This window comes from Nomascus leucogenys, chromosome 5, assembly GCF_006542625.1.
Source record: "Nomascus leucogenys isolate Asia chromosome 5, Asia_NLE_v1, whole genome shotgun sequence".
Lineage (NCBI taxonomy): Eukaryota > Metazoa > Chordata > Mammalia > Primates > Hylobatidae > Nomascus > Nomascus leucogenys.
The window spans coordinates 11,869,712-11,895,609 of record NC_044385.1 but is presented as its reverse complement, the minus strand read 5'-3'; the positions used below and the strand labels follow the sequence as shown (position 1 = coordinate 11,895,609).

Sequence of the window (25,898 nt, the reverse complement as noted above, 5' to 3'; positions counted from 1 at the left end):
GATGCCTGTAATCCCAGCACTGTGGGAGGCCAAGGCAGGCGGATCACCTGAGGTCAGGAGTTCGAGACCAGCCTGGTCAACATGGTGAAACCCTGTCTCTACTAAAAATAAAAAAAAAATCAGCTGTGCATGGTGGTGCACGCCTGTAATCCCAGCCACTAGGGAGGCTGAGGCAGGAGAATTGCTTGAACCCAGGAGGCAGAGGTTGCAGTGTGCCACTGCACTTCAGCCTGGGCAACAGAGTGAGACTCCATCTCAAAACAAAACAAAACAAGAACAAACTGCATATAAACCATTGGAATATATATGAACATTACAACTCAGAAGAGTCATGGTAAACCAATTAGTAGGTACCATGGTTTTATAATATAAAAATAACTGATTTTAAATATAATCTTGGAAATCTTAAGGGGATGATTTCATATACATTCTTAAAAAATATTCCTTATTTTTTACAATTTAAGAAACTAATATTTTAAAAAATAGTTAACACAGCCGGGCGCAGTGGCTCAAGCCTGTAATCCCAGCACTTTGGGAGGCCGAGGCAGGCGGATCACGAGGTCAGGAGATTGAGACTATCCTGGCTAACACGGTGAAATCCCGTCTCTACTAAAAATACAAAAAATTAGCTGGGCATGGTGGCGGGCATCTGTAGTCCCAGCTACTCGGGAGGCTGAGGCAGGAGAATGGCGTGAACCTGGGAGACGGAGCTTGCAGTGAGCCGAGATCACGCCACTGCACTCCAGCCTGGGTGACAGAGTGAGACTCTGTCTCAAAAAAAAAAAATAGTTAACACTGTTTATACTGATGGCAGGTAATCTACATATCAATTTATTTATAGCAAGTACTTCCTGCAATTAAGTATTTTTATTAAATACCTATTTACCATAAGAGTAATATATATTCACACAAATTATTAATCTGAAAACCTATTAAATAAGCACTATTATTTATACTTTAATCAAAGAATAGGTAAATGGACAATTTAGAAATAAATGACTATGAGTGTTAAGCACTCAAATATAAATGGCAACCAAAGAGCAAATGCGAGAGTAAGGAGAGGTTCAATGGCTTGCTTTGATAAGACTTTTACCAATTCTCTATATCATAGAGAGGACAGATACTTCATTAATTACCCCTTAGTATAACCTCACTCAGATTCCTTTAAAATTTCCTTACTGAAACCATATAAGCCAAGATAACATTCCATCTCCCAGTATTATTCTCAGTTTACCATACTATCGTAGAAGCTCACTCTAACTTACTCCGCTATGGGCTGGATTTATAGCACAATTCTACCTGTGAATCTTTTTTAAAACTTCAGAATGCAGATCACTCTAGATGCTTGAAAAGTTCTAAAGAACTACTATTTCCAACTATGCATACTTAATCCCCAAATTCTTTTCCACTATGAAAAATGTAACAATACCAAGGAAAAACGTGAAGAGAAACCAAATGAATGATTTATGCCTACTCAGCACAATTCTTTGGGAATATTATCCTACAGATAAAAAATTTTGAGTCACTGCAATTACCTTCTGTTAAGAGAAGTGGTAGTTACTCTGGTGGAGAGTGTCCAGTCTTTCTACCATTCCAGGGGACTCTTGGAAAAAGGGCTGTGGAGAAGTCGAATTAGAGTCCTCCCCAGCATTAGAAAGCATCTCTACCTGAGTTTGTTAAGACCTCTAGCAAATTCCAGTATAAATATTTTTACAAAATGTTCACAGATCTGTAACTAAGTGGCTTCAATTGAAGGTCCATGGCAGATGGTGTATCATAATGGAAAGAATACAGGTTTTGGATTTGGATATGGGATCAAATCCTGCCTCAGCCTCTTGCTATTGTGTGATCTTGGGCAAGTTATTTAGTCTTTTTCAGACTCAGTTTTCTCAGATATGAAATAATACACACTTATGAAGGTAGCTGCAAAGACCAGAAAGAATGTATTGAAGGCACTTAACACAGGGCCTGTAACATAGGCTCTCAATAAATGCCATTATGAATAATAAGGTCTACATAGCAAAATTCAGTACTGAAGCTATAATTCAGTTTATATTTTCATTGATTAAAATGTCTTATAAAAGGGTTAAAGTTAAAATAATTATAATAGTTTATTGCATTACCATCAAGTTCACAAAAGTGATCCCGTGAATCATCATATCTTGCCCAGTCAATGAAAGCTTCTTTGCTTTGATTACTATAGGAAGGAGGAATAAAAAAGAATAATTATTAAATTTGGAGCTGAAAATTTTAACACTGTATTCTAGTGTAATTAAAATAGATACTCTGAGGTCAGTTAAAGATTAGATGATGTCACAATTCTGCTATTAGTGATTACATGAAGGAATGATAAAAAACAAGTTATATGAAAATATATATATATATATTAATTTCCTTGAGTAATTTATATTTCTTAACTACACTGAATTATTAGGACTAGTCAATAATTATTTTGACTAGAAATTAACTTATAAATACATATAACGTAGTTAAACACAAAACTCAAGCTAAACTTTTCAATTAACTTAGAAATTAAAATGTTAAATGTATTTTTTCCTGAAGTAATTAAACTTACTTTCAGAATTCTTTTAATTTAAATTGCTTCTATACTTACAAGATCTAAAATACCAATAACTGTATTTCTATAATCTCCCATCCAATGTGGTATTCACTGGTTACAACAATGCCACTTTTATCATGGTGTATCATTCATTTCACAGCCTAGTTAACATTTAACACAATCCATGATCAAGATTTCTAACTTGAAGAACTGATAAGGAACAACTACATTCATTGAAATCAACTTTGATCTACATTAACTCGAACCTATATTCAGGCCTTTTCTGTACTGAATACTCATGATGGTAGGATCTATCAGACAGGCATCATTTTGCTACCCTCTTTATTCATAACACAAAAGGAAAAAAAAAGGTACAAAAAACTGTATTAATCAGGTATATAAAGGTAAAAATCAGGTAATTCCTAAATGTGGTACTGTCATAATCAAGAATTTGTTTGGTATTTGAGAAGCCACTACAAAGAAGCGTATAAGCTTGGCTGTACTACATCAACTTTATCAATACATTTTTCCAGTTCAACTTACTGTGGAATTTTTTTCCCTATGGAATACAATAAAAATTAACAAAAATATTGTATCATAGTTGACTGAACTGAAATACGTGATGCCATAAACAATAATGCCTAATTACAGCTAAAATGACGTTAACTAAACTTGTGTTTAATAAGATAGATCTTATGTTGAAAGTAGTGAAGAACAAATCAATAGTGATATAAATTCCTATTTTCTTGTTAACAATATGACTGACTTTCAGGAACTTTCTTCTTTGAGCATCCTCATTTGAAGAGGCTTTGCTGATTCTTTCAGCTAACCCCTGCCTAAAACCACAGTAAATCCATGCCTAAGCCCGAAAAAACATTGAACGTGCATCTAATGCTAATAAAGCTGGTTTGGTTTGATTTATAAATGAGTTAGAAGGGACCTCAGAGGTTATCTACTTCAGCTTTTCTAAACGTCAGTTTGAAGATGGATGCAACACTATTTGCACGAGAATTTCTCAGGCTTAACTCAGCACTTCCTTTCAAGATAGTGTCCCGAGGTTAAAGTAGTACTCTTCAAACTGGGAAATGAGGAGCATAAAAGATGGAATAGGGAATGAGAAACTTTCTGGGAGTGATAAATATATGTATATATGTACACACACACACATATATGTATATATGTATACACACACATATGTGTGTATACATATATACATGTGTGTATATACGTATATACGTATATACGTATATATGTGTGTGTATACATATATACATATATGTGTGTGTGTGTACATATATACATATATGTGTGTGTATACATATATACATATATGTGTGTGTATACATATATACATATATATGTATATATATATATTTTGAGACTGGGTCTCACCGCACCCAGGCTGGAGTGCACTGACATCATAGCTCACTATAGCCTTGACCTTCTGGGATCAAGTGATCCTTCTACCCTCAGCCTCCCAAGTAACTCGAACTACAGACACATGCCAACACATCCAGCTGATTTATTTATTTATTTATTTTTGTACAGACAGGGTCTCGCTCCATTGCCCAGGCTGATATCAAACTCCTGGGCTCAAGTGATCTGCTTGTCTTGGCCTCCCAAAGTGCTGGGATTACAGGTGTGAGTCACCATGCCCAGTCTATATTTTGAGACACAGTTTTACCCTGTCACCCAGGCTGGAGTGTAGTGGCACGATCTTGGCTCACCGCAACCTCTGCCTCCTGGGTTCAAGTGATTCTCCTGCCTCACCCTCCTGAGTAGCTGGGATTATAGGCATCTGCCACCACACCTGGCTAATTTTTTTATTTTTAGTAGTATTTAAGTAGTATTTTCACCATGTTGGCCAGGTTGGTCTCGAACTCCTGGCCTCACATGATCCCCCCGCCTCAGCCTCCCAAAGTGCTAGGATTATAGGCATGAGCCACCACACCCAGCCTATGGTATCTTAATTGTGATGATGTTATATGGGTGGACACATGTCAAAACATCAAACTGTATACTCTATGTGCAGTGTATCATATTTCATTATACCTCAAAGTAAAGCTGTTTAAAACCCATAGTACCAATCACTGGAGACGTTGTAGAACAGATAACTGATACACTGCTAGTAGCAATATAATTTGGTAGCAATTTTAGAAAACAATTTCGCAGTACCTAATCTCATTCCTAGGTATATTCTCCATAAAAATATACATATGTATGCATCAAATTTATTTTTTATTTTTTTACAGATAGTGTCTCACTTTGTCACTCAGGCTGGGGAGTACAGTGACACAATCATAGCTCATTGCAGTCTCAAACTCATGACCTCAAAGTGATCCTCCTGCCTCAGCCTCTCAAGTAGCTGGGACTATAGGCCCATGCCACTGCACCTGGCTATTTTTTGTTTTTAATTTTTTTGTAGAGACAGGATCTCACTTGTTGTCCAGGCTGATCTTGAACTCCTGGCTTCACACAATCCTCCTGCCTTGGCCTCCCAAAGTACCAGGATTACAGGCATGAGCCACCATGTCCAACTGTATCCACCAAAATATTTCTGAAATGGCCCCAAAGTATAAGCTATCAAGAGCAGAATGGAAACATGGCACATTCTTACTATAGAATACTATGTGCCAATAAAAAAGAATTAAACATTACTATGCCCAAAAACATGAATGAATCTCAGACACATGTTAACAAAAAGAAGCCAGATACAAAAGAATATGTTCTATATCATTCTATTTATAAACAAAACCAATCTCTGTCAGTATCTCAAAATCACGGTTAACTCTGGAAGGTGATAATGACTAGGAAAGTACACATGGTAATCTGACAGCAAGTATAATGCTCTGGATGGTGGCTATAGGGTTGGGTTCACTTTGTAAAGTTAAATTGACCTTTACACTTAAGAATTTTCTACTCTACCGTATGTGTATTATGCTTAAATTTTTTAAGTTTAAAGAATAATTTCTGTTCAACAACAAAAAACTATAAGCAAAATTAAAGGACAAGTCCTAACAACACAGCCAACAAAGAATTATCACATTATATAAAGAATGCTTACAAATCAGTAATAATTTTAAAATCCAACCCAATGGGGAAAAAAATGACAAAGAATATAAACTGGCAATTTACCCCAAAATCTTGTAATGACTTAAGCCTAGTCCCTAGATCATTCCTCTATTTACACTCTCTCCTTGGTGATCTCATTCAGGTTTATGGCTGCTAAACACCATCTATCCACTGACTGACTTCCAGACCTCTCCCCTAATTCAGATTTGTATATCCAACTGCCTACCTGAAATCTCCAAGTGAATATCTCACAGGCAGCTCAAACTTAACAAATCCAAATTTGACTATAACTTTGTATCAGACTTGCTCCTCCTGCAGCTGTCCACAGGTCAGTAAATGGCAACTCCATTTTTATAATTCCAAATCTTGTAGTCATCCAAAAGCTCATATCTTCTCAATACCACATATCCAATACTGCAGCAAATCCTGTTAGCTTTATCTTCAAAATACATCCAGAATCTGACCGCTTCTCATCATTTCCACTGCTATCACCCTGGTTTAAATCACCATAATGTCTTATTTGGATTACTACAATAATCACGTAATAAGGCTTCTGCAACATATCAGGCTCCCTCAACACATGCCCTTAACTCCTCTGTTCAAAACCTCCCCGTGACTTTTATTCCACCCAGTCTAAAAGCAAATACTCATTATAATTGCTTTCAAGGCTCTACAAGATCTCTATCCACCCCACCTCTGCCCCATCCCTAGCATCTTTTGACCTTGTCTTCTGCTACTTTGCCCTTGATCATTGTGCTCCAGTTACATTGGTCTTATTGTGTTTAAGTCTAGGCACGATCCTGCCATGGGGGTTTTCAGCTAACATTTATATATACCTGGAATGCTCATCCCCCAGCCAACCATAGTATGACTCATGCCTTCACCTTCTTCAGCAATTTGTTCAAATGTCGTATTATCACTTAGGTCTTCTCGGACCACCCAATTTAAAACAGTGCCACTCTCTCACTCCTAGCTCTCTTTGTTCTTCCCTGCCTGTCTTCCCTAGCATTCATCATCATTTTACTTACTTATTTCTCATATATTTTACTTGTTTGTCGTGTTATTTCCTCTGACAAGTATCAAGTTACGTGAGGGCAGAAATTTTATCAGTTACACTACTGGATTCCTACTACCCTAGAACAGTGCTTGGCACATTGTAGACATTCATTTGTTGAATGAATAAGAAACTCACATATACAATAAATAAGAAATGCTCAAATCCACTAGTAATTACGAAGTATAAAATAAAAATGAGGTACTATTTCACACTCATCAAACATTATCAACTTTTGTTAAGGATGCAGAGAATGATACAAGCTGTCAGCACTGGAGTCAGTATACATTCACACCAAGTACTTGATATTGTCATCAGGCAATACCAAGAATGGGTATAAAAAGACAATCCTAAGATTCAACAATTTTACTTCTAATATGAAAAAAAATTTGGGAATGCTCAAGGTGGCATGTTTGTAAAAGTAAATAATTGGAAATAGCTAAACATCCATCAATAGGAGAATAGCTGAGTAAAATATGGTACATTTATATGATGAAAATCATTCATCAAAGAATAAATCTGTGTTTCAACATGGACAGATCTAGAAAGCAAAATGTACAATGAAAAAAGTTGCAGAATGTTAAATATATCATTTATATAAAAGAAAAATAAAACCATATACACAAAACTATCTTATTTATACATATAAATATACAAAAACAAAAACAGACTGGATATACACCACCAAATTCATGATAATAGTTACCTCTACTGGACTAGGGAGTAGAGCATAAGGGATTTTAAATTTATCTGTGATGTTTCTTGTTCCTTAAAACATATGGCAAAAAATGTTAATATTTATTTACTTGGAATGGAGGATTATTTATTTGAAATGGAGGATATATATGTGGGTGTTTATTATCTTTTATTTTCCTATATTAAATTTTGTCTTCAATAAAATTGGTAACTTATACTGAGTCATTAGCAATTATGGTACATAAATACAAATCTTTATTTTTTGAGACAGAGTCTCGCTCTTGTCACCCAGGCCAGAGTGCAATGGTGTGATCTCAGCTCACTGCAACCTCCACCTCCCATGTTCAAGCAATTCTCCTGCCTCAGCCTCCCAGGTAGCTGGGATTATAGGCACCCGCCACCACGCCCGGCTAATTTTTGTATTTTTAGTAGAGACGGGGTTTCACCATGTTGGCCAGGCTAGTCTTAAACTCCTGACCTCAGGTGATCTGCCCACTTCAGCCTCCCAAAGTGCTGGGATTACAGGCATGAGCCACCATGCCCGGCTCATAAATGCAAATCTAATCAAATGGGAATGTAAAGGAATTTCTGAAATATCTCATTCCCAACTACGGATTATGTCTAGTCATTTTATACTACACAATTTGAGGCCATTTATATATTGTTTATGCTGGTTTCTGTTTAGAACAAATAAGGAAAAGTTAACAGAAAAAAATCTATGAAATTTAACAGGCTAATAACTTTTATCATTCAAAATGTAACATCCAGACTCAATCACTATTTAAAAAGATTCAGGAGTTCAAGCCCCTTCTTCCATAGTAATCAGGAAAAATGGATCCATAAACCCTGTTAGCTGAACAATCTTGTAAATTTCTACTTTTTAAAAGATTTACTATGGATGACACATTCTAGAAATTTAAGGATAAATCAGCCAAGAAGAGGCAAAGCTATTATGAAATTTAGGATAAAGATTGGGAGGCCGAGGCTGGCGGATCACGAGGTCAGGAGATCGAGACCATCCTGGCTAACACGGTGAAACCCCGTCCCTACTAAAAATACAAAAAAATTAGCCGGGTGTGGTGGCAGGTGCCTGTAGTCCCAGCTACTCGGGAGGCTGAGGCAGGAGAATGGCGTGAACCTGGGAGGCGGAGCTTGCAGTGAGCCGAGATCGTGCCACTGCACTCCAGCCTGGGCGATAGAGCAAGACTCCGTCTCAAAAAAAAATAAAATAAATAAATTATTTAGGATAAAAACTTTTTCTTCCTTTTAAAAATATATTAGTTAAAACTTTAATGGGTACAAAAATGTTTTACCAAAATCATAAAAAAATTGATTCTTGATATCAATAAGACAATATTTTCTTAATACTACCAAAATAAAACTTGCCTTAATGTGCTGTTAATTGCTCCCAGTTTATTAGCTTGCTCACAATCTTCTAATTCTTTGGTATTGTTTGCCATTTTCAAGTACTGCAAAGAAGTTCATAAATTTAGTAAAAATTATTACCTTATTCTTTATTTCAGTTTCTATTGGCAGAATAATCAGTCAATAATGATATACACTAAATATAGATACATTCCATTATAAAAATCCCTATCATATGTAAGAAATACAAATGAAAATGAGGCAGAAATTTCCACCAACTAAATATTATTTCCATCAACAACATATTAAAATTTAACGATTAGACTGGATGCGGTGGTTCACGTCTGTAATCAGGACTTTGCGAGGCCAAGGCGGGGGGATCACTTGAGGTCAGGAGTTCAAGACCAGCCTGGTCAACATGGTGAAACCCCATCTCTACTAAAAATACAAAAATTATCCGAGTGTGGTGGCACACGCCTGTAATCCCAGCTACTCGGGAGAGGCTGAGGCAGAAGAATTGCTTGAACCTGGGAGATGGAGGTTGAAGTAAGCTGAGATCACGCCACTGCACTCCAGCCTGCATTACAGAGCAAGACTCTGTCTCAAAACAAAAAATAAAAATTTAAAAATAAAAGTTAACAATTAGCACTGATGTGTTGGTGATATCAAATGAAAAAACAACCCTCTTGGGAAGTAAATTTGACACACTCTCTCTCTCTCTCTCTCTCTATATATATATATAGCAAACGTGTGTTTGTGTGTGCGTGTGTGTGTGTGTGTATATATATATATATATATATATGGTCAAATTTAGTTCCAAAGAGGGTTTTTATACAAAAGTTATATATACACACACATATATATACATACATACATATATATACACACGTACATATATATATATATATATATATACACACACACACACACACACACATACACACACACGTTTGCAAAATGCCCAAACCTTTGAACCTGCAGTCCCACTAGTGAGACCATATCCCAGGGCAACCACTTTTTTAAAAAGGTACAACTGCCTTGGAAAATTATTTGGTATTATTTGTAATGTTGAGATAGGCACGCCTTATGGTTCAGCAATCCTGCCTTTACATGTAGACCTAGAGAAACTCTTACATGTGTGCACAATGAGACAAAGGACAAAAATGCTAGTGCATTACTGTTTGAAATAGCCAAAAATTGGGAACAACTGAAATGTCCATCAATAGAGGAATGGCTAATATGTGTTATAGTCATACAACTGACTACAGCTATTAAGATGATGAACAAAATCCACACATACCAACAGAGGAAATTTCAAAAGCGTAAGACTGAGTAAAAGCACAAACTGAAAAAAAGTTTGTAACCTAAAGAAATACAAAAATATTATTTAATATTATTTAAATTAAAAAAATTTTTACACACAATAAATTACATATTACTTGTGGATACACATGCAATAAAAGTGTAAAATATATTACTTGTAGATACACCTGCAATAAGAATATAAAATCACAGAAGGATACTTCAGAAAAATGGTTTGCTCTGGGAGGAAGGAAGTAGAATGAACTGGGAAAGAGCTGAGGGGGTTTCAACTGCTTTTATATGGTTTTATTTATTTCAGAGCTGAAGCAAAAATAAATACAATAAAGTAAAAACAAAAGATTACATGGGAGAGAGAGCAAGAAGAAAATGCAAAGGAGGCACAAGAAGGAGACAGAGAGAGAGGGTATGATGATCTTTATTATGGATGCGCAGTAGTGAAAAACAGGAAATAAACAGTTATCTAAAAACATATCAGTGGCAAAATAAATTATAATACTCTCATAAGAGGACAAGAACAATCATTAAAAATGAGTATCTTAATACCATTTGAAAGTACTCTGCCCAAAATATCTTGATAATTATTTACTCTATACAATACAATTCTGAACCTGCCAGGCTAACTAGCTGAAACAAAAGACTAAAAATAGCTATGTGATAAAACACCTGCTGACTAGGGGATCTGACACTATAGTTACATTTAATAGTTGTTCCAGAGATTCCAAAAACAGTACTGAAGTAATTTCAAAAGAATCTAGGAATGTACAACCTATCTGCTTGATGCAAAAGTTAGGGATTTGGAATTTTGAGGCAAAATGTCTCCATTCCCAACAAAGCATAACGTGGTTCTTTATTACAGCCACTGTCAGTCAGTAAATGGTAAGTTTCACAATGTAAAGCAGAAACACTCAAGGAAGAGGAGGGACTTACCTTATTAGAATGCCCAGCTTTTATTCCAACCGGAATTTTACTCTTAAAAAACCAAGAAAAACAAAAAATTTTTTAAGTGATCTTTATTTTTTTTTGGAATTTCTTCACAAATTCTCAATGCATTGCTCTAATTCATCAAGCATTTTATTCTATGAGTGGCAAATATACACTCACTCAAATTCTGTTTTCACACTATCTCAAAGTGTTATCCCAATATACAGACTTATAAATCAAAGTATAGAAAACTGAATGACATACACAAAGTAAGAAAGCCAAAAGCAGCTCTAATAACTCCTACTGCAGTATTTTTTATAGTTTATATAATTTAGGTTGAAAACACTGATAATCATTTCTTCCACAAACTTTGTTACCATAGAAAAGAAAGTTTTAAAAGTTCAAAATTATTTGCAATGTATTATGTGCAATTTTAACTTCTGCTCTAATAAAGTGTAGGCAATTTTGGATTCCTAGAAAGCTTTTTTTGGCCCACATGATCTAACCTAGAGTTTACCAATCTAATCTAGGGTTTACCAATGGGAGAACTGCATGTAGCTGGAACATTCTTTTTCACAAGGCCAATAATTAGTGTTAGGCTTTAATAAATGTATCTGAATTATTACAACTGGTTTATCAAACAGAACTTTAAACAAAATACTTAATACATATTGTATTCTTAAAGGAAACTGAATATTATAAATTTTTAAAGAATTTTCCCTTTAGGAAGGACATTGGTACGGATTTTTAAGGACAACAAACTAGACTAACTGATTAGGTAAGAAAAGCAGAAAGTGAAAGGAAAACAAAGCTTACAACTAATTACTGTTGAAGGAGAGGACTATAATTAATTATGTTAGATAACAAAAATCAAAATCTAAAATGTAGCATTCTCTTGGTATTAAGTATAGGTTTTTTTAAAAAAATGTAAATGTAGCAAGGCCAAGTGAAAATCTAATTCCAAGCCTGAAACTTCCCCAATTAAATCACTATAAATTTGAAATATAGGGTCCAGTAGCTTGTTTTTATTTTGTTTTTTTTCCTATGAAGCAAGATGCTGATTCAATAAAGCATGAAATAAAAGACAACTGTAGATCCAATCCTAGAACAGGCCTCTGATTTTTCTTCCATTTTAGAATAAGACTATATTTCCATATTCGATCACCAGTATCACTGGATACAAGTGTCTTCAAACCCATTTTGGTGTCAAGTATAGAATCTTCAATAATCTGGTTCTAAAGGAGAGAGCTGAGAGCATATGAATTTGCTGACACATCCAAATCCATTGCCATTAGCCTGAAATAAAATAGAGGTTATGCTTTTCTAAAACTCCAAGAGAAAATTGGCTTTGCCCTGTTATTTTATTTATTATACCTCTGGACAGGGCTCCACATGACAGTCTTTTATTGAACAGTGGCCATCTTCTGCCCAGAAAGGACAAGGTCGCTTCAGATTAACCTTGAAAGAAAGAACAAAGTTAGTAAACTCATATTATAGTTATGGGATGCTCTCAAAGTGTCATTGTGTTGGGCACCAGTGACATGGTGGTGAATAAGAGGGAATACTTCCTATCCTCGTGGCACCTATATGGTTCAGAATTTAAAATGACTGCAATGAGCTAGATCATGCCATTGCACTGCAGCCTGGGTGACAGAGAAAGCATTTAGAACTACTTTAATGTCTTCCAGCCTCCTAATGTTATCTTATTAATGAGAGTTCTCTCGTGCACCCATTTATTCAACAAATAAGAACTGAGCATACACTATGTGTCAGGCACTGGGTAGGCTCTGGGGGAAAAAAACGGACAGAAAAAGAACTCCCCTGTCCCTCTGGAACTTAAACATCTATTGAAGGAAACAAATTAAATATTTGTATGTTTAGTACGAGTTGTAGTCAGGGCTACAAAAAATATCCAGAGAATTTTCATAGTGGGGCTGGTGGATGGAGGCCTCTGAGGCGGTAATATTTTAGGATGGAGGAAGTGTGCATTTGGATAAGGCAATAAAAAGCCTGGACAGTTGTGTGAACTAAAAAACACCAGTTGGGCTGACGTTTAATGTAGAAGGTGGAGGGTGGCAGAGAACGAGGATGGAGGTAAACAAGGGACAGATCATGCAGGACATTTTAACCATGGTAAAAACTCTGGATTTTCCTATTCTACACATTACAGGAAGACAGTAATTCAATAGGACTTGCAGACTGCCTATGCCAAAATCTAGGTTTTATTCTCTTTCCTCCCTTTTCTTGTTCCCCATCAAACAATTCATTTTTCCATTTTTCACCACCTACCTCTTGCCTACACTACTGCAAGAGTCTCCCTGCTTCTACTTCTATTTCCATATAGCAACTACAGTTATCTATTTAAAACAAATCAGGTCATATCAATCCCTCCTCAAAACCTTCCTGTGGCTTCCCATCACCCTTAGAGTTTATAAACTCTGCAGCAAGCTCCACAAGGCCCTCCATAACCTGGCCTCTGGCCTACCTCTCTGACCACTTCTATTATGCTCCTCTGGCCACACTGGCCTTGCTGGGAACCTACCATGCTCCCTATGTCTCAAGGTCTTTATTTTTTTTTATTTTTTGAGACAAAGTCTCGCTCTGTCACCCAGGCTGGAGTGCAATGGTGCAATCTTGGCTCACTGCAACCTCTACCTCCTGGGTTCAAGCGATTCTCCTGCCTCAGCCTCCCAAGTAGCTGGGATTACAGGCACCCACCACCACGCCTGGCTAATTTTTGTATTTTTAGTAGAGACAGGGTTTCGCCATGTTGGCCAGCCTGGTTTCTAACTCCTGACCTCAGGTGACCCGCCTGCCTTGGCCTCCCAAAGTGCTGGGATTAGAGGCATGAACCACCGTGCCTGGCTGGTCTTTATCTTTTTTTTTTTTTTCTTTTTTGAGACAGAGTCTTGCTCTGTTACCCAGGCTGGAGTGCAGTGGCACGAACCTGGCTCACTGCAGCCTCGAACTCCTGGGTTCAAGCGATCTTTGTACCTCAGCCTCCCAAGTAGCTGGGACCACGGATGTACCACCACACCTGGCTAATTTTTTTTTTTTTTTTTTTTTTTTTAAGGTAGAGACAAGGTCTCACTATGTTTCCCAGGTTGGGCTGGAATTCCTGGGCTCAAGCCATCCACCCACCTCAGACTCCCAGTGTTGAGATTATAGGTGTGAGCCACCATGCCCGGCCTCAAGGTCTTTATATTTGCTGTCCTCTCTGCCTATATTATTGTTCCTCCAGATCTTATGACGGCTTACTCTTACCTCATTCAAGTCTCTCTCACATATCACACCTAAGCAGAGAGACCATTCCCGGCCAGGCTCGCTAAAGTAGTGCTCAGTATCTAACCTCTATCCCAACGTACTGTTTTACATTCTTTTATGGCACTTATCTCTGCTTATTGTCTGAGCCTCCCACCATCATAAGGATCAGAATTTTGCATCATCTTATCCTTAGTGCTTAGAACAGTGGTATAATACATAGTAGACACCTAATTAATATGGTTAAGTAAACAATATCTATATTACAGAGAAGGCGGCCAAAATAGGTAGATTGGCAACATAGAGGAGAGGGTGATCAACTCTGACTTTTGGTAATATGTAAAATGGGTATGACTAGAAGTGTTTGAGGGAGATTTATAGGCAGTGGGGCATGATGTGCATAAACGAAGAATCTTAAAACAGCATGGCACATTTGGGGACTGCAAGTTCTCAGCCTGGACACCTCCCTTGAGCTTCTGGCCTGTATACCCATCTGCTTCCTGGATTATCTCTTCCTGGACAAGGCATTCATAGGTACCTCAAAATTAACATATCCCAAACTGCACCTCCTCCTTCTAGTAATTCTCACCATCTGAGTAAAAAGCAACTCCATTATTCTAGTTCCTCAAGCCAAAAATCTTGGCAACTTTTCCAGCAACTCCCTGAGGCTCTGGCCTCTAACAAGCCAGTATCTGGGAACCCATATAGCAAATAAAGAATAAACACCCTTGAGCCTAAATAGAAGGGACAGCACTCTATGTGCCTTCTTCCCCTGGCTTACTTCAGGCGCTAATCCCAGCCATCCACTCTCTCCTTGGAAAAAGGTTGGAGGCCTCTGCCAGCAAGAACAGGAGGAACAGCACTCTCTGTGCTTTCTTCCCTGGCTTGCTCCTGAGATAAGTTTCTGCAACCTCTCATTAGAAGGAGGCAAGGGGACCTCTCCATGACAAGAAAGAGAAGGGGACATTCCCTGTGTCTTCTTCCCTGGCTTGCTTCAGGGAACTCCAGACCAAAAGGTTACCCCTGCAAGGTGCATGTGAGACTTCTTGCTTGAACAGGAGAGTGAGCACTCTCTGCACCTCCTTCCCTGGCTTGCTCCAGACACAATCCCAGCTCTGAAATCTCTGCCACCACGAATGGAAGGGACAGCACTTCTCATGCCTTCTGCCTCCACGTGCTCTAGAGATAAACTCCCACAATCTCTCAATGGAAGGAGGCGGGGGACCTCCCCATTCCTGAAAAGGAAAGTCAGCACTCCCTGTGCCTTTCTCCTGGCATGCTTCAGTAATAGCTGCAGATCAGAAGTCTCCCCCTGCTAGGGGGGCATGAGACCTGCTGGCCCAAAAAGTAGAGTGGGCTGCCTGCACCTTTTTCCCTGCAGGCTCTGGCAATAATTCCAGGTCTTCAAACTCTCCATGAAAATAGTTTTTGAACACATCGAGAACCCCAACTTTTATAGCCTTCACTGGAGGGATAGGCTGCTAAATCACCTAGCTCTGGGAGTTGATGAAGCCCTACACTCCTGAGTCTCCTAGACCACGGAGAACAAACAGCAGCTATCTCCTTCAAGTTAAAAGTCAGCAGTTAGATCAAGAAGACAGGCATCTGCCTCAGACGCTCTCTTTGGTGCAGAGCAGAATCAGTGGGAGATAAACTCTGGCTTTCAGCTTCTCTGCAAGGAAAGAAGAAACCAAAGCACACATCTAACATCCCAATATCTCTAGTTATATCCAAAGGGAATGGCTTCTATACCACCTCTCTCAAGCCAATAGTACAACTTGACTCTAATTTCTTGGAGGCCACTAAGAACAAAGACGGCAGGCTGGACAAGCACAAAGTTTTGCGGAACTAGAATACTGCCCAAGCTGATTGGGAAGAAACACCTGCTAGGTAAGACCAGTCTAACAAGACTAGAGAAGGTAGTTCTTTTATATAATACACAGAAACCAATAGAGTTCAGAAAAATGAATAATTACTCCTTCTAGTAATACTCATCATCTGTGTAAACAGCAACTCCATTATTCCAGTTCCTCAAGCCAAAATCTTGGCAGCCTTTCCAGCAACTCCCTGCAGCTTTGGCTTCTAACAATCCAGTATCTAGGAGCCTACGCAGCAAATAAAGAATAAACCTCCTCAAGCCTAAACAGAAGGGACAGCATTCTATGCACCTTAAGTTAAGAAAAATGAAGAATAGGGAAATATGCTCCAAAAAAAAAAAAAAAAAAAAAGAACAAGACAACCTCAATTAGAAGCCAACCCTACTGAAATGAAGATACGTGATTTACCTAACAGGACATTTAGGAGGAGTCATAAAGATGCTCACTGAGGTAAGGAGTGTGATGCATGAACAAACTGAGAATGTCAACAAAGAGGTAGAAAATATTTTTAAAATATCAAACAGAAATCATTGAGCTGAAGAACACAATAGCCAAACTAAAATAATTCAATAGAGGGGGTCCAACAGCAGACTAGATCAAGCAGAAGAAAGGATTAGCAAACCTGAAGACAGTTCACTGGAAATCATCCAATCTGAGGAACAAAAAGAAAAAAGAATGAAAAAGAGTGAAGACAGCCTAAGGGACTCCTAGGATACCACCAAGCAGAATTATACACATTATCAGAGTACCAGAAGGAGAAGAAAAAAAGGGACAAAAAAAAAATTCAAAGAAAAAGTGGCAGAACACTTCCCAAGTCTGGGGAAGGAAACAGAAAGCCAGATCCCTCCTGTTAGCTTGCTTATGATGAAAGAAAGAAAGGAGGGCAGAAAGAGAGAAAGAGAAAGAAAAAAATGAAAAAACGAAGCAAAAAAAAAAAAAAAAAAACCCAGCCAGATCCAGGAAGTTCAATGAAAACTTGATAGGAGGAATCTGAAGAGACTCACACACCAAGAGACATTATTATCAAATTGTCAAAAGTTAAAGACAGAGAAAATATTGAAAGCTGCAAGGGAAAAGTGAGTTGTTACAAACAAGGGAACTTCCAATAAATTATAGGCAAAATTTTCAACAGAAACCTTGTAGGCCAGAAAGGAGTGGAATGTTAGATTCAAAAAGCCGAAAGAAAAGGAAGAAAAAAAATTATCAACCAAAAATACTGTATCCAGTGATCCTGTTCTTCAAAAATAAAAGGGGAAATAAAAACTTTCTCAGACAAAATGTAAGGAAATTTATCACCACTAGACCTGCCTTATGAGAAATGCTAAAAGGATCCTTTAAGCTGAAGAAAAATGCTGCCAACTAGCAATATTAAAAATATATGAAAACGGCCGGGCACAGGGGCTTACACCTGTAATCCCAACAACTTGGGAGGCCGAAGCGGGTGGATCACTTGAGGCCAGAAGTTCGAGACCAACGTGACCAACATGGTGAAACCTCGTCTCTACTAAAAAAGTACAAAAATTAGCTGGGTGTGCTGGTGAGCACCTGTAATCCCAGCTACTCAGGAAGCCGAGTCAGGAGAATCACTTGAACTTGGGAGGCGGAGGTTGCAGTGAGCTAAGATTGTGCCACTGCACTCCAGCCTGGGTGATAGAGCGAGACTCCATCTCAAATATAAATAAATAAATAAATTAGAAAACATAAAACTCACTAGAAAAGTAAGCATACAGTCAAACTCAGAACACTATTATACTGTACTGGTGGTGTAAATATCAATTATATCTCTAATAGGAAAGTTAAAAGACAAAATATTAAAAATAAATAACTATAGCTATAATGCACTATACAAACTATACAAGATATAAGACATGTCCTTAAAAACAAATTGGGGCAGGGAGGTGAGTAAAAGTATAGCATTTATGCAAGTGATCAAAGTTAAGTCAGTATCAGCTGAAAACAGCCTGCTACTAACACAAGATGTATGTAGGTCTCATGGTAACTACAAAGCAAAAACCTTTAGTAGTTGCAGAAAAGATAAAAGATTCAAGGCACACCATTACAAAAAAATCATCAAACCACGAAGGAAAACAGCAACAGAGGAGGAGAGAACAAAGGAATTACAGATTAACAAAAAAAGCAATTAACAGAATGGCAATAGTAAGTCCTTACCTATCAATGATTACTTTGAATGCAAATGGATTAAATTATCCAATCAGAAGACATCAAGTGGCTGAATGGGTTAAAAAATAAAACCTAACTATATGCTGCTTATAAAAGACTTGCTTCACCCTCTAAGGACACACACAGACTGAAAAGATAGAAAAAGATGTTCTATGCAACTAGAAACCAAAAGAGCAGGGGTAGCTATCCATATGTCAGACAAAATAGACTTTAAGTCAAACATGTAAAAAAAGATAAAGAAGGTCATTTAAAATGATAAGGGGGTCAATTTATCAAGAAGTGACAAAAACTAAATATATATGCACCCAACTTCAGAAAAGGTAAATATGTAAAGCAAATATTAATAGCTTTGAAGAGAGAGATAAACTGCAATACAATAAGACTTCAATACTCCACTTTCAACATTAGATCATCTAGTCCAACATTCAAGTCCAAACACTGGACTTGAACTACACTTTAGACCAAATGGCCCTACCAGATATTTACAAAATATTCCATACAACAGTAACAGAATATACATTCTTCTCAGTGCATATGGAATTCTCCAGGATAGAACATGTTAGGCCACAAAACAAGTCTTAACAAATTTAAGAACACTGAAATCATATGAAGTATCTTTTCTGACCACACTAACATGAAACTAGAAATCAGTAATCAATGAAACCAAAGTTTTTTTTTTAAGATAAACAAAATAGACAAACCTTTAGCTAGACTAACAAAGAAAAAGAGAAGATGCCAACAAAATCAGAATTAAAGAGGAGACATTACAACTGATATCAAAGAAAAAGAGACTACTAATCACGACTATATTCCAATAAATTGGATAACCTAGAAGAAATGAAGATATTACTAGAAACATGCAGCCTACCAAAGCCAGAGTAAAGAAGTAATGAAAATCTGAATAGGCCAATAATAATTAAGGAGACCGATTCAATATCTTATCAAAGAAAGACCAGGCGCTGGGCACAGTGGCTTATGCCTGTAATCTCAGCACTTTGGGAAGCTAAGGCAGGTGGATCACCTGAGGTCAGGTCAGGAGTTCAAGACCAGCCTGGACAACATGGTGAAACCCTGTCTCTATTAAAAATACAAAAATTAGCTGGGTATGGTGGCATGGGCCTATAATCCCAGCTACTTGAGAGGCTGAGGCAGGAGAATCACTTGAACCCAGGAGATGGAGGTTGCAATGAGCCGAGATCGCGCCACTGCACTCCAGCCTGGGCGACAGAGCAAGACTTGGTCTCAAAAAAAAAAGAAAGATCAGGACCTCATGGCTTCGCTGCTGAATTCTACCAAACATATAAAGAATAGCAATCAATCCTTAAACTTTTCAAAAAAGTTGAAGAGAAGGTAATACTTCCAAACTCATTTTAGAAAGCCAGTATTTACCCTGATTTTGAAGTCAGACAAAGACACTACCAAAAAAAAAAAAAAAGTAAACTACAGGCCAACAGCCCTGATGAAAAAAAATGCAAAAATCCTTAATAAAATATTAGTGAACCAAATCCAACAGCATATTAAAAAGATCATTCACCATGATCAAGTGAGATTTATCCCAGAGATGCAAGAGTAGTTTGACATACACAAATCAATAAAAATAATACACATTATGAAAATTAAAGACAAAAGCCACATGATTATTGATAGATGCAGAAAAAACATATAACAAAATTCAACATCCTTTCATGATAAAAAACTACCCCCAAAAAATAAGGTATGGAAAAAATGTACCCCAGCATAATAAAGGTCATATACCCACAGCTAACATCATACTCAGTGGTGAAAACTGAAAAGCTTTTCCTCTAAGATTACAAACAAGACAAGAATGCCCACTCTCGCCACTTCTATTCAACATAGTATTGGAAGTTCTAGGCAGAGCAATAAGGCAAGAAAAAGAAATAAAAGACATCTATATAGAAAAAGAAATGAAAATGTCTGTTTGCTGATGACATGATCTCATAGACAGAAAACTTTAAAGACTCCACCGAAAAATCTAGTAATAAACTGGTGATAAATTCTGCAAAGCTGCAGGTTACAATGTCAGCATACAAATAGTCCATGGCATTTCTATACACTAACAATGAACAATCCCCCCAAAAATTGAGAAAACAATCATATTTACAATAACATCAAGAAATGAAATAGTTGTAACTTTAACCAAGGAGGTGAAAGATCTACGCACTAAAAACTAAAACGCTAATGAAAGAAACTGAAGACATAAATAAGTGGAAAGATATCCCATATTCACTGATTGGAAGAATTAAATTGTTAAAATGTCCATCTCACCTAAAGTGATCTACAGATTCAATATAATTCCTATCAAAATTCCTGTATCATTTTTTTACAGATATATAAAAAACAATCCGGCCAGGCACAGCAGCTCACATCTGTAATCCCAGCACTTTAGGAAGCAGAGGTGGGAGGGTAAGTTGAGGTCAGTACAAGGTTTTCAAGGCTACAGTGAGCTATGATTGTGCCACTGCACTCCAGCCCAGGCAACAGAGCAAGACTCTGCCTCAAAAAAAAAAAAAAACAAAAACAAAAACAAAAACAAAAACAAACAAACAAAAAAAGAACAATCCTAAAATTTGTATGGAACCAGAAATGACTCTGAATAGCCAAAGGAATCATGAGCAAAAAGCCAAAGGTGGACTCATTGCACACTGTGATTTCAAAATATATTACAAGCTACTGTAATCAAAACAGCATGGTACTGGCATAAAAATAGACACATCAACCAATGGAACAAGTTAGGAAGCCCAGAAATAAACCTAAGAATCCCAAGTATGTATGGTCAATTGATTTTTGACAAAAATGCCAAGAACACACAACAGGGAAAGGACAGTCTCTTTGATAAAGTGTTGGGAAAACTGGATATTCACATTCACAGGAATGAAGCTGGATCCTTACCTCATACAAAAATGCTCTTTCCCCAGATATCCACATTGCTTGCCTTCTCACACTCTTTAGGTCTTCCTGAAATGGCATCTTTTCAGTCTTTTTTTATTTGTTTTTTTGAGACAGGGTCTCACTCTGTCGCCCAGGCTGGAGTGCAGTGGTGCAATCTCAGTTCACCACAACCTCTGCCTCCCAGGCTCAAGTTATTCTCCTGCCTCAGCCTCCCAAGTAGCTAGGATTACAGTTGCATGTCATTACTGCCTGACTAATTTTTTTTTGTATTTTTAGTAGAGATGGGGTTTCACCATGTTGGCCAGGCTGGTCTTGAACTCCTGACCTCAAATGATCCACTAGCCTCAGCCTCCCAAAGTGCTGGGATTACGAGTGTGAGCCACCATGCCGAGCCCTGTTGTTTTAAGCTGCTAAATTTAAAGCTAATTTTTTAATTCAGCAACAGAGATACATGGTGCAAGGAGTGGACTGTGGTAGACACTGTAACATACTACTCAGATCACCCTTCAAGAATAAAGGGGTTATAATTACCTCAGTTGTGGAAATGTTGCAGGTAGACAACCTCGGGTGGAAAGAACCACCTTACCCAAGATTGGATCCTTATTTCCCCTGGTGGCCTTCATCCAATGACCAACTGATGGAGAGATATAAAGGCCTAGACTTCTCACCCCAAATGGGGACGACTAACTCGGAAGGGTTATTCCATCTTAAGAATTCCCCACAGGCTTACCTGAGGTTTCCACTGAGGCTGCATCACAGCCTGACATCTCCCTTTGCCCAATCCTGATTCCCTGCCTTCCCCAAACTGTTGGTCCCAAGAGTAGTCCCTAACTAAGCTCTTGTACACTTATCACTGTCTCAGCATATGCTTCCCAGAGAACCTAACCTGTGACAACTTGTCTAGCTCCAGGAAAATAAACAAAAACTTCAGTTTTTTTTTTTTTTTTTTTTTTTGAGATGAAGTCTTGCTCTGTCACCCAGCCTGGAGTGCAGTGGCATGATCTCGGCTCACAGCAACCTCCACCTCCCAGGTTCAAAAGATTCTCCCACCTCAGACTCCCAAGTAGCTGGGATTACAAGCACACTCCACCACGCCTGGCTAATTTTTTGTATTTTTAGTAGAGATTGGGTTTCACCAGGTTGGCCAGGCGGGTCTCAAACTCCTGACCTCAAGTGATCCATCCACCTCGGCTCCCAAAGTGCTGGGATTACATGTGTGATCCACTGCGCCAGGCCAAAATTCAGTATTTTTATTAGGATCACATTGAATTTACATATTAACTAGGAGGAGAATTAAAATTGTTAGGCTACAAAGGATATCTTTCCATTTGTTCAAATCTACTTTTGTGTCTTTCAAGAATGTTTTAAAGCTTTCCTCCTTTAGGTTTTGCATACTTGTTGATGTACTTATTCCTATGTATCTTATCTGTTTTATCGCTAATATATTTTTTGTTTTATTTTGTTGGCTTTTTTTTTTTTTTTTTTTTTGAGTCAGTAGTATCGCTATGTTGCCTAGGCTTGTCTCGACCTCCTGGGCTCAAGCGATACTTCCAGCTAAGTCTCCCAAGTAGCTGGGACTACAGGCATGCACCACCATGCCTGGCTTCATTGCTAATGTAAATGGTAATTTCCTTTTTGTTATAACTTCTAAATGGTTATTATTTACATTTATGAAGATATTGATTCTTTGTATATCAAGTTTATGGCTTGCTATATTAATATATGTTTTGATTATTCTTTTGCATTTTTTACATATAACTTTTTTCATGTTACCTATATTTTTTTTATTTTTGAGACAGAGTCTCACTGTCACCCAGGCTAGAGTGCAGTGGCATGATCTTGGTTCACTGCAACCTCTACCTCCTGGGTTGAAGCAATTCTCATGCCTCTGCCTGCTTCCCAACCAGAAGCTGGGATTACAGGCACATGCCACCATGCCCAGCTAGTTTTTTGTATTTTTAGTGGAGACAGGGTTTTGCCATGTTGACCAGGCTAGTCTCGAACTCCTGGCCTCAACTGAGCCACTTGCCTCAGCCTCCCAACGTGCCGGGATTACAGGCAGAAGCCACCATGCCCAGACAACTTTTTTCATTTATAAATGGAAATAGTTATACCTATTCCTTTAAAATCTGTATGCCTCTCCATTGTCACTTATTAGTAGGAGGTAAATAATGTGTACACATGGGCATAGAATGTGGAGTAATAGTCACTGGAGACTCAGAAGGGTGGGGTGGGCCAGGCATGGTGGCTCATGCATATCATCCTAGCACTTTGAGAGGCCAAGGTGGGCAGATCACTTGAGATCAGGAGTTCAAGACCAACCTGGCCAACATGGTGAAACCCATCTCTACTATAAATATAAAAATTAGCCAGGCATGGTGGCACACACCTGTAGTCCCAGCTACTTGGGAGACCTGAGGCAGGAGAATCACTTGAACCCAGGAAGTAGAGATTGCAGTGAGTCAAGATCACACCACAGCACTCCAGCTTGGGCAACAAAGGTGAGACTGTCTCCAAAAAAAAGAACGGTGGGAGGGGAGTAATGGATGAGATATTTTATAAGGGGTACAATGCACACTATTCGGGTGATGGTTCCATTAAAAGCCCAGGCTTCACCACTAGGCAATATATCCATGTAACAAAACTACACTTGTACCCCTTAAATTTATACAAAAATAAAATAAAATAAAATTTTATGGCTCTAGTTATTTTTTTTCTTTTTTTTTTAAATCAGAGCCATCACACTGGATAGTTGTTTTTTTCTTATTTGACTGTGCTGGGTAGTATATCCAACAGTTAATAGAGATAGTGGGTATCCTTGCCTTGGTTCCTGACCTAAGTGAGAATTCCTCTAGTGTTTCCCCATATGCAAGACATGTTAGTTATGCTGATGTTAGGACTGAAATCATCATGTTAAGAAATATACATCATTCTTATTAAAAATCAAGAGCACATATTGAATTTTGTTGATGATCAACATCAGTGCAAGAATCATCCTTGCATTCTTGGAATAAAATCTATTTGGTCATGATTTTACATATATGTATATTTGCGCTTGTATATGTGCACTCAAAACTTAGGCATCATCCTTGATTTCATTTCTATCATCATACTTCACACTCAATTCACCAGAAAAGCTTGCTGGTGTTACCTTTTGTGTACAACCCTAATTTGATCATTTTCTACATTTTTCAGCTCTAGCATTCTATTGCAAATCTGTATTGTTTTTATATGAACTAATGCAACAGTCTCCTAAATGGTTCCTCTATTTCTTGTCTTCTACCCTTACAGTCTTTTTTGCACAAAAATCCCTTCAGTAGTTTCTTATCCTGCTTAAAATAAAATCCAGCATCCTTACATGGTCAATATGATCCTACTGTTTTTTAAATCTGGTGACTACCTATATTTCCAACTCTCCCTCTCATTCACTTTCCTCCAGCTATACCAGCTTTCTGCCTATTCAACACACCAAGTTTATTTCTATCTCAAGACCATTTACTTGGTATTCTACATCTTTTCCCTGGAATGTTCTTTCCCCAAACCTTCTCATGGCTCTTTCACATTAGGTAGGACTTTGCTCAAATGTTACATTAGCATAAATACCTTATTTTCCCAAATGCTTTCTTTAATGTAGGGCTACCTACCTCTCCCACCCTCCAATTCTCCAATATTCATTCTCTCCTACTTTACTTTTCTCCATAGAACTTACCTTATAAGCATCTGAAATTATATTTTATTGTTTACTTGTTTATTGTTTGTCTCTCTTATCAGAAAAGTTTTGTCTTATTCACTACTATATCCATAGTACCTGACACAAACTAATCATTCAATAAATATTTAGTGCATAAAGGAATGGAATAAGAAGTAAAAAAGAGAAGTTAGAAATACCAGCTACAGCAGCCAACTGCCCAACTGCATAAAGGCGGACTGTTAACCTCCACCTGTATTCCTTGCTTGCTGAATCACGTGTTTAAAATTAACCTCTTTTTGGCTGGGCATGGTGGCTCATGCCTGTAATCCCAGCACTTTGGGAGGCCAAGGTGGGTGGATCACCTGAGATCAGGAGTTGCGGACCAACCTGGCCAACATGGTGAAACCCCGTATCTACTAAAAATATAAAAATTAGCCGGGTGTAGTGGTGTGGGCCTGTAGTCCCAGCTACTCAGGAGGCTGAGGCAGGAGAATTACTTGAACCTGGGAGGGTGAGGTTGCAGTGAACCACGAGTGTACCACTGCACTCCAGCCTGGGCAACAGAGAAAGACTCTGTCTCAAAAAAAAAAAAATTAAAATTAAAAAAAAAATAAATTAACCTCTTCTCTTAGCTTTTTCTTTTTAAAGCTTTCCTTTCTTTTGCCACTGTTGTAGGTAGAGTATATTGAGTAGAGTATATTCCTTTTTATTTCTTTTATAGGCTGACAGAACAAAAAGAGGAGTAGGTATCACCCAAATATCCTAGAGTTAGAGCTGAATGCATTAACTAGATCATGGCATTAACCCTCCTCTGTGAGAGGGTATGAGCATGTTCTGGTTTCATATGGAATAATTTCACTGTGTTGATCAGAACATTTTTAAACTGCATGTGTAAGAGGAAGAATGAGACTGTTGAGTAGCCAAGAGCCCCATTGTCACTTTTGCCTATCCAACTTCCATTATTCCTTCTTTTGTAACAGTCCCTAA

At 37.8% G+C, this 25,898-nt stretch overlaps 1 protein-coding gene across 1 annotated transcript in view; it reads right to left on the bottom strand.

The window, feature by feature from the left end:
- Nucleotides 1-25,898, bottom strand: part of ERO1B (endoplasmic reticulum oxidoreductase 1 beta) — a 66,782-nt gene that overhangs the window by 26,093 nt on the left and 14,791 nt on the right. The window contains exons 3-6 of the mRNA XM_030812642.1: nt 12,366-12,449; nt 10,998-11,039; nt 8,769-8,851; nt 2,124-2,197 (exon numbers count right to left, since the gene is read on the bottom strand). Of these exons, the coding sequence (XP_030668502.1) occupies nt 2,124-2,197; nt 8,769-8,851; nt 10,998-11,039; nt 12,366-12,449 (283 nt within the window). The remainder of the gene's footprint in view (nt 1-2,123; nt 2,198-8,768; nt 8,852-10,997; nt 11,040-12,365; nt 12,450-25,898) is intronic.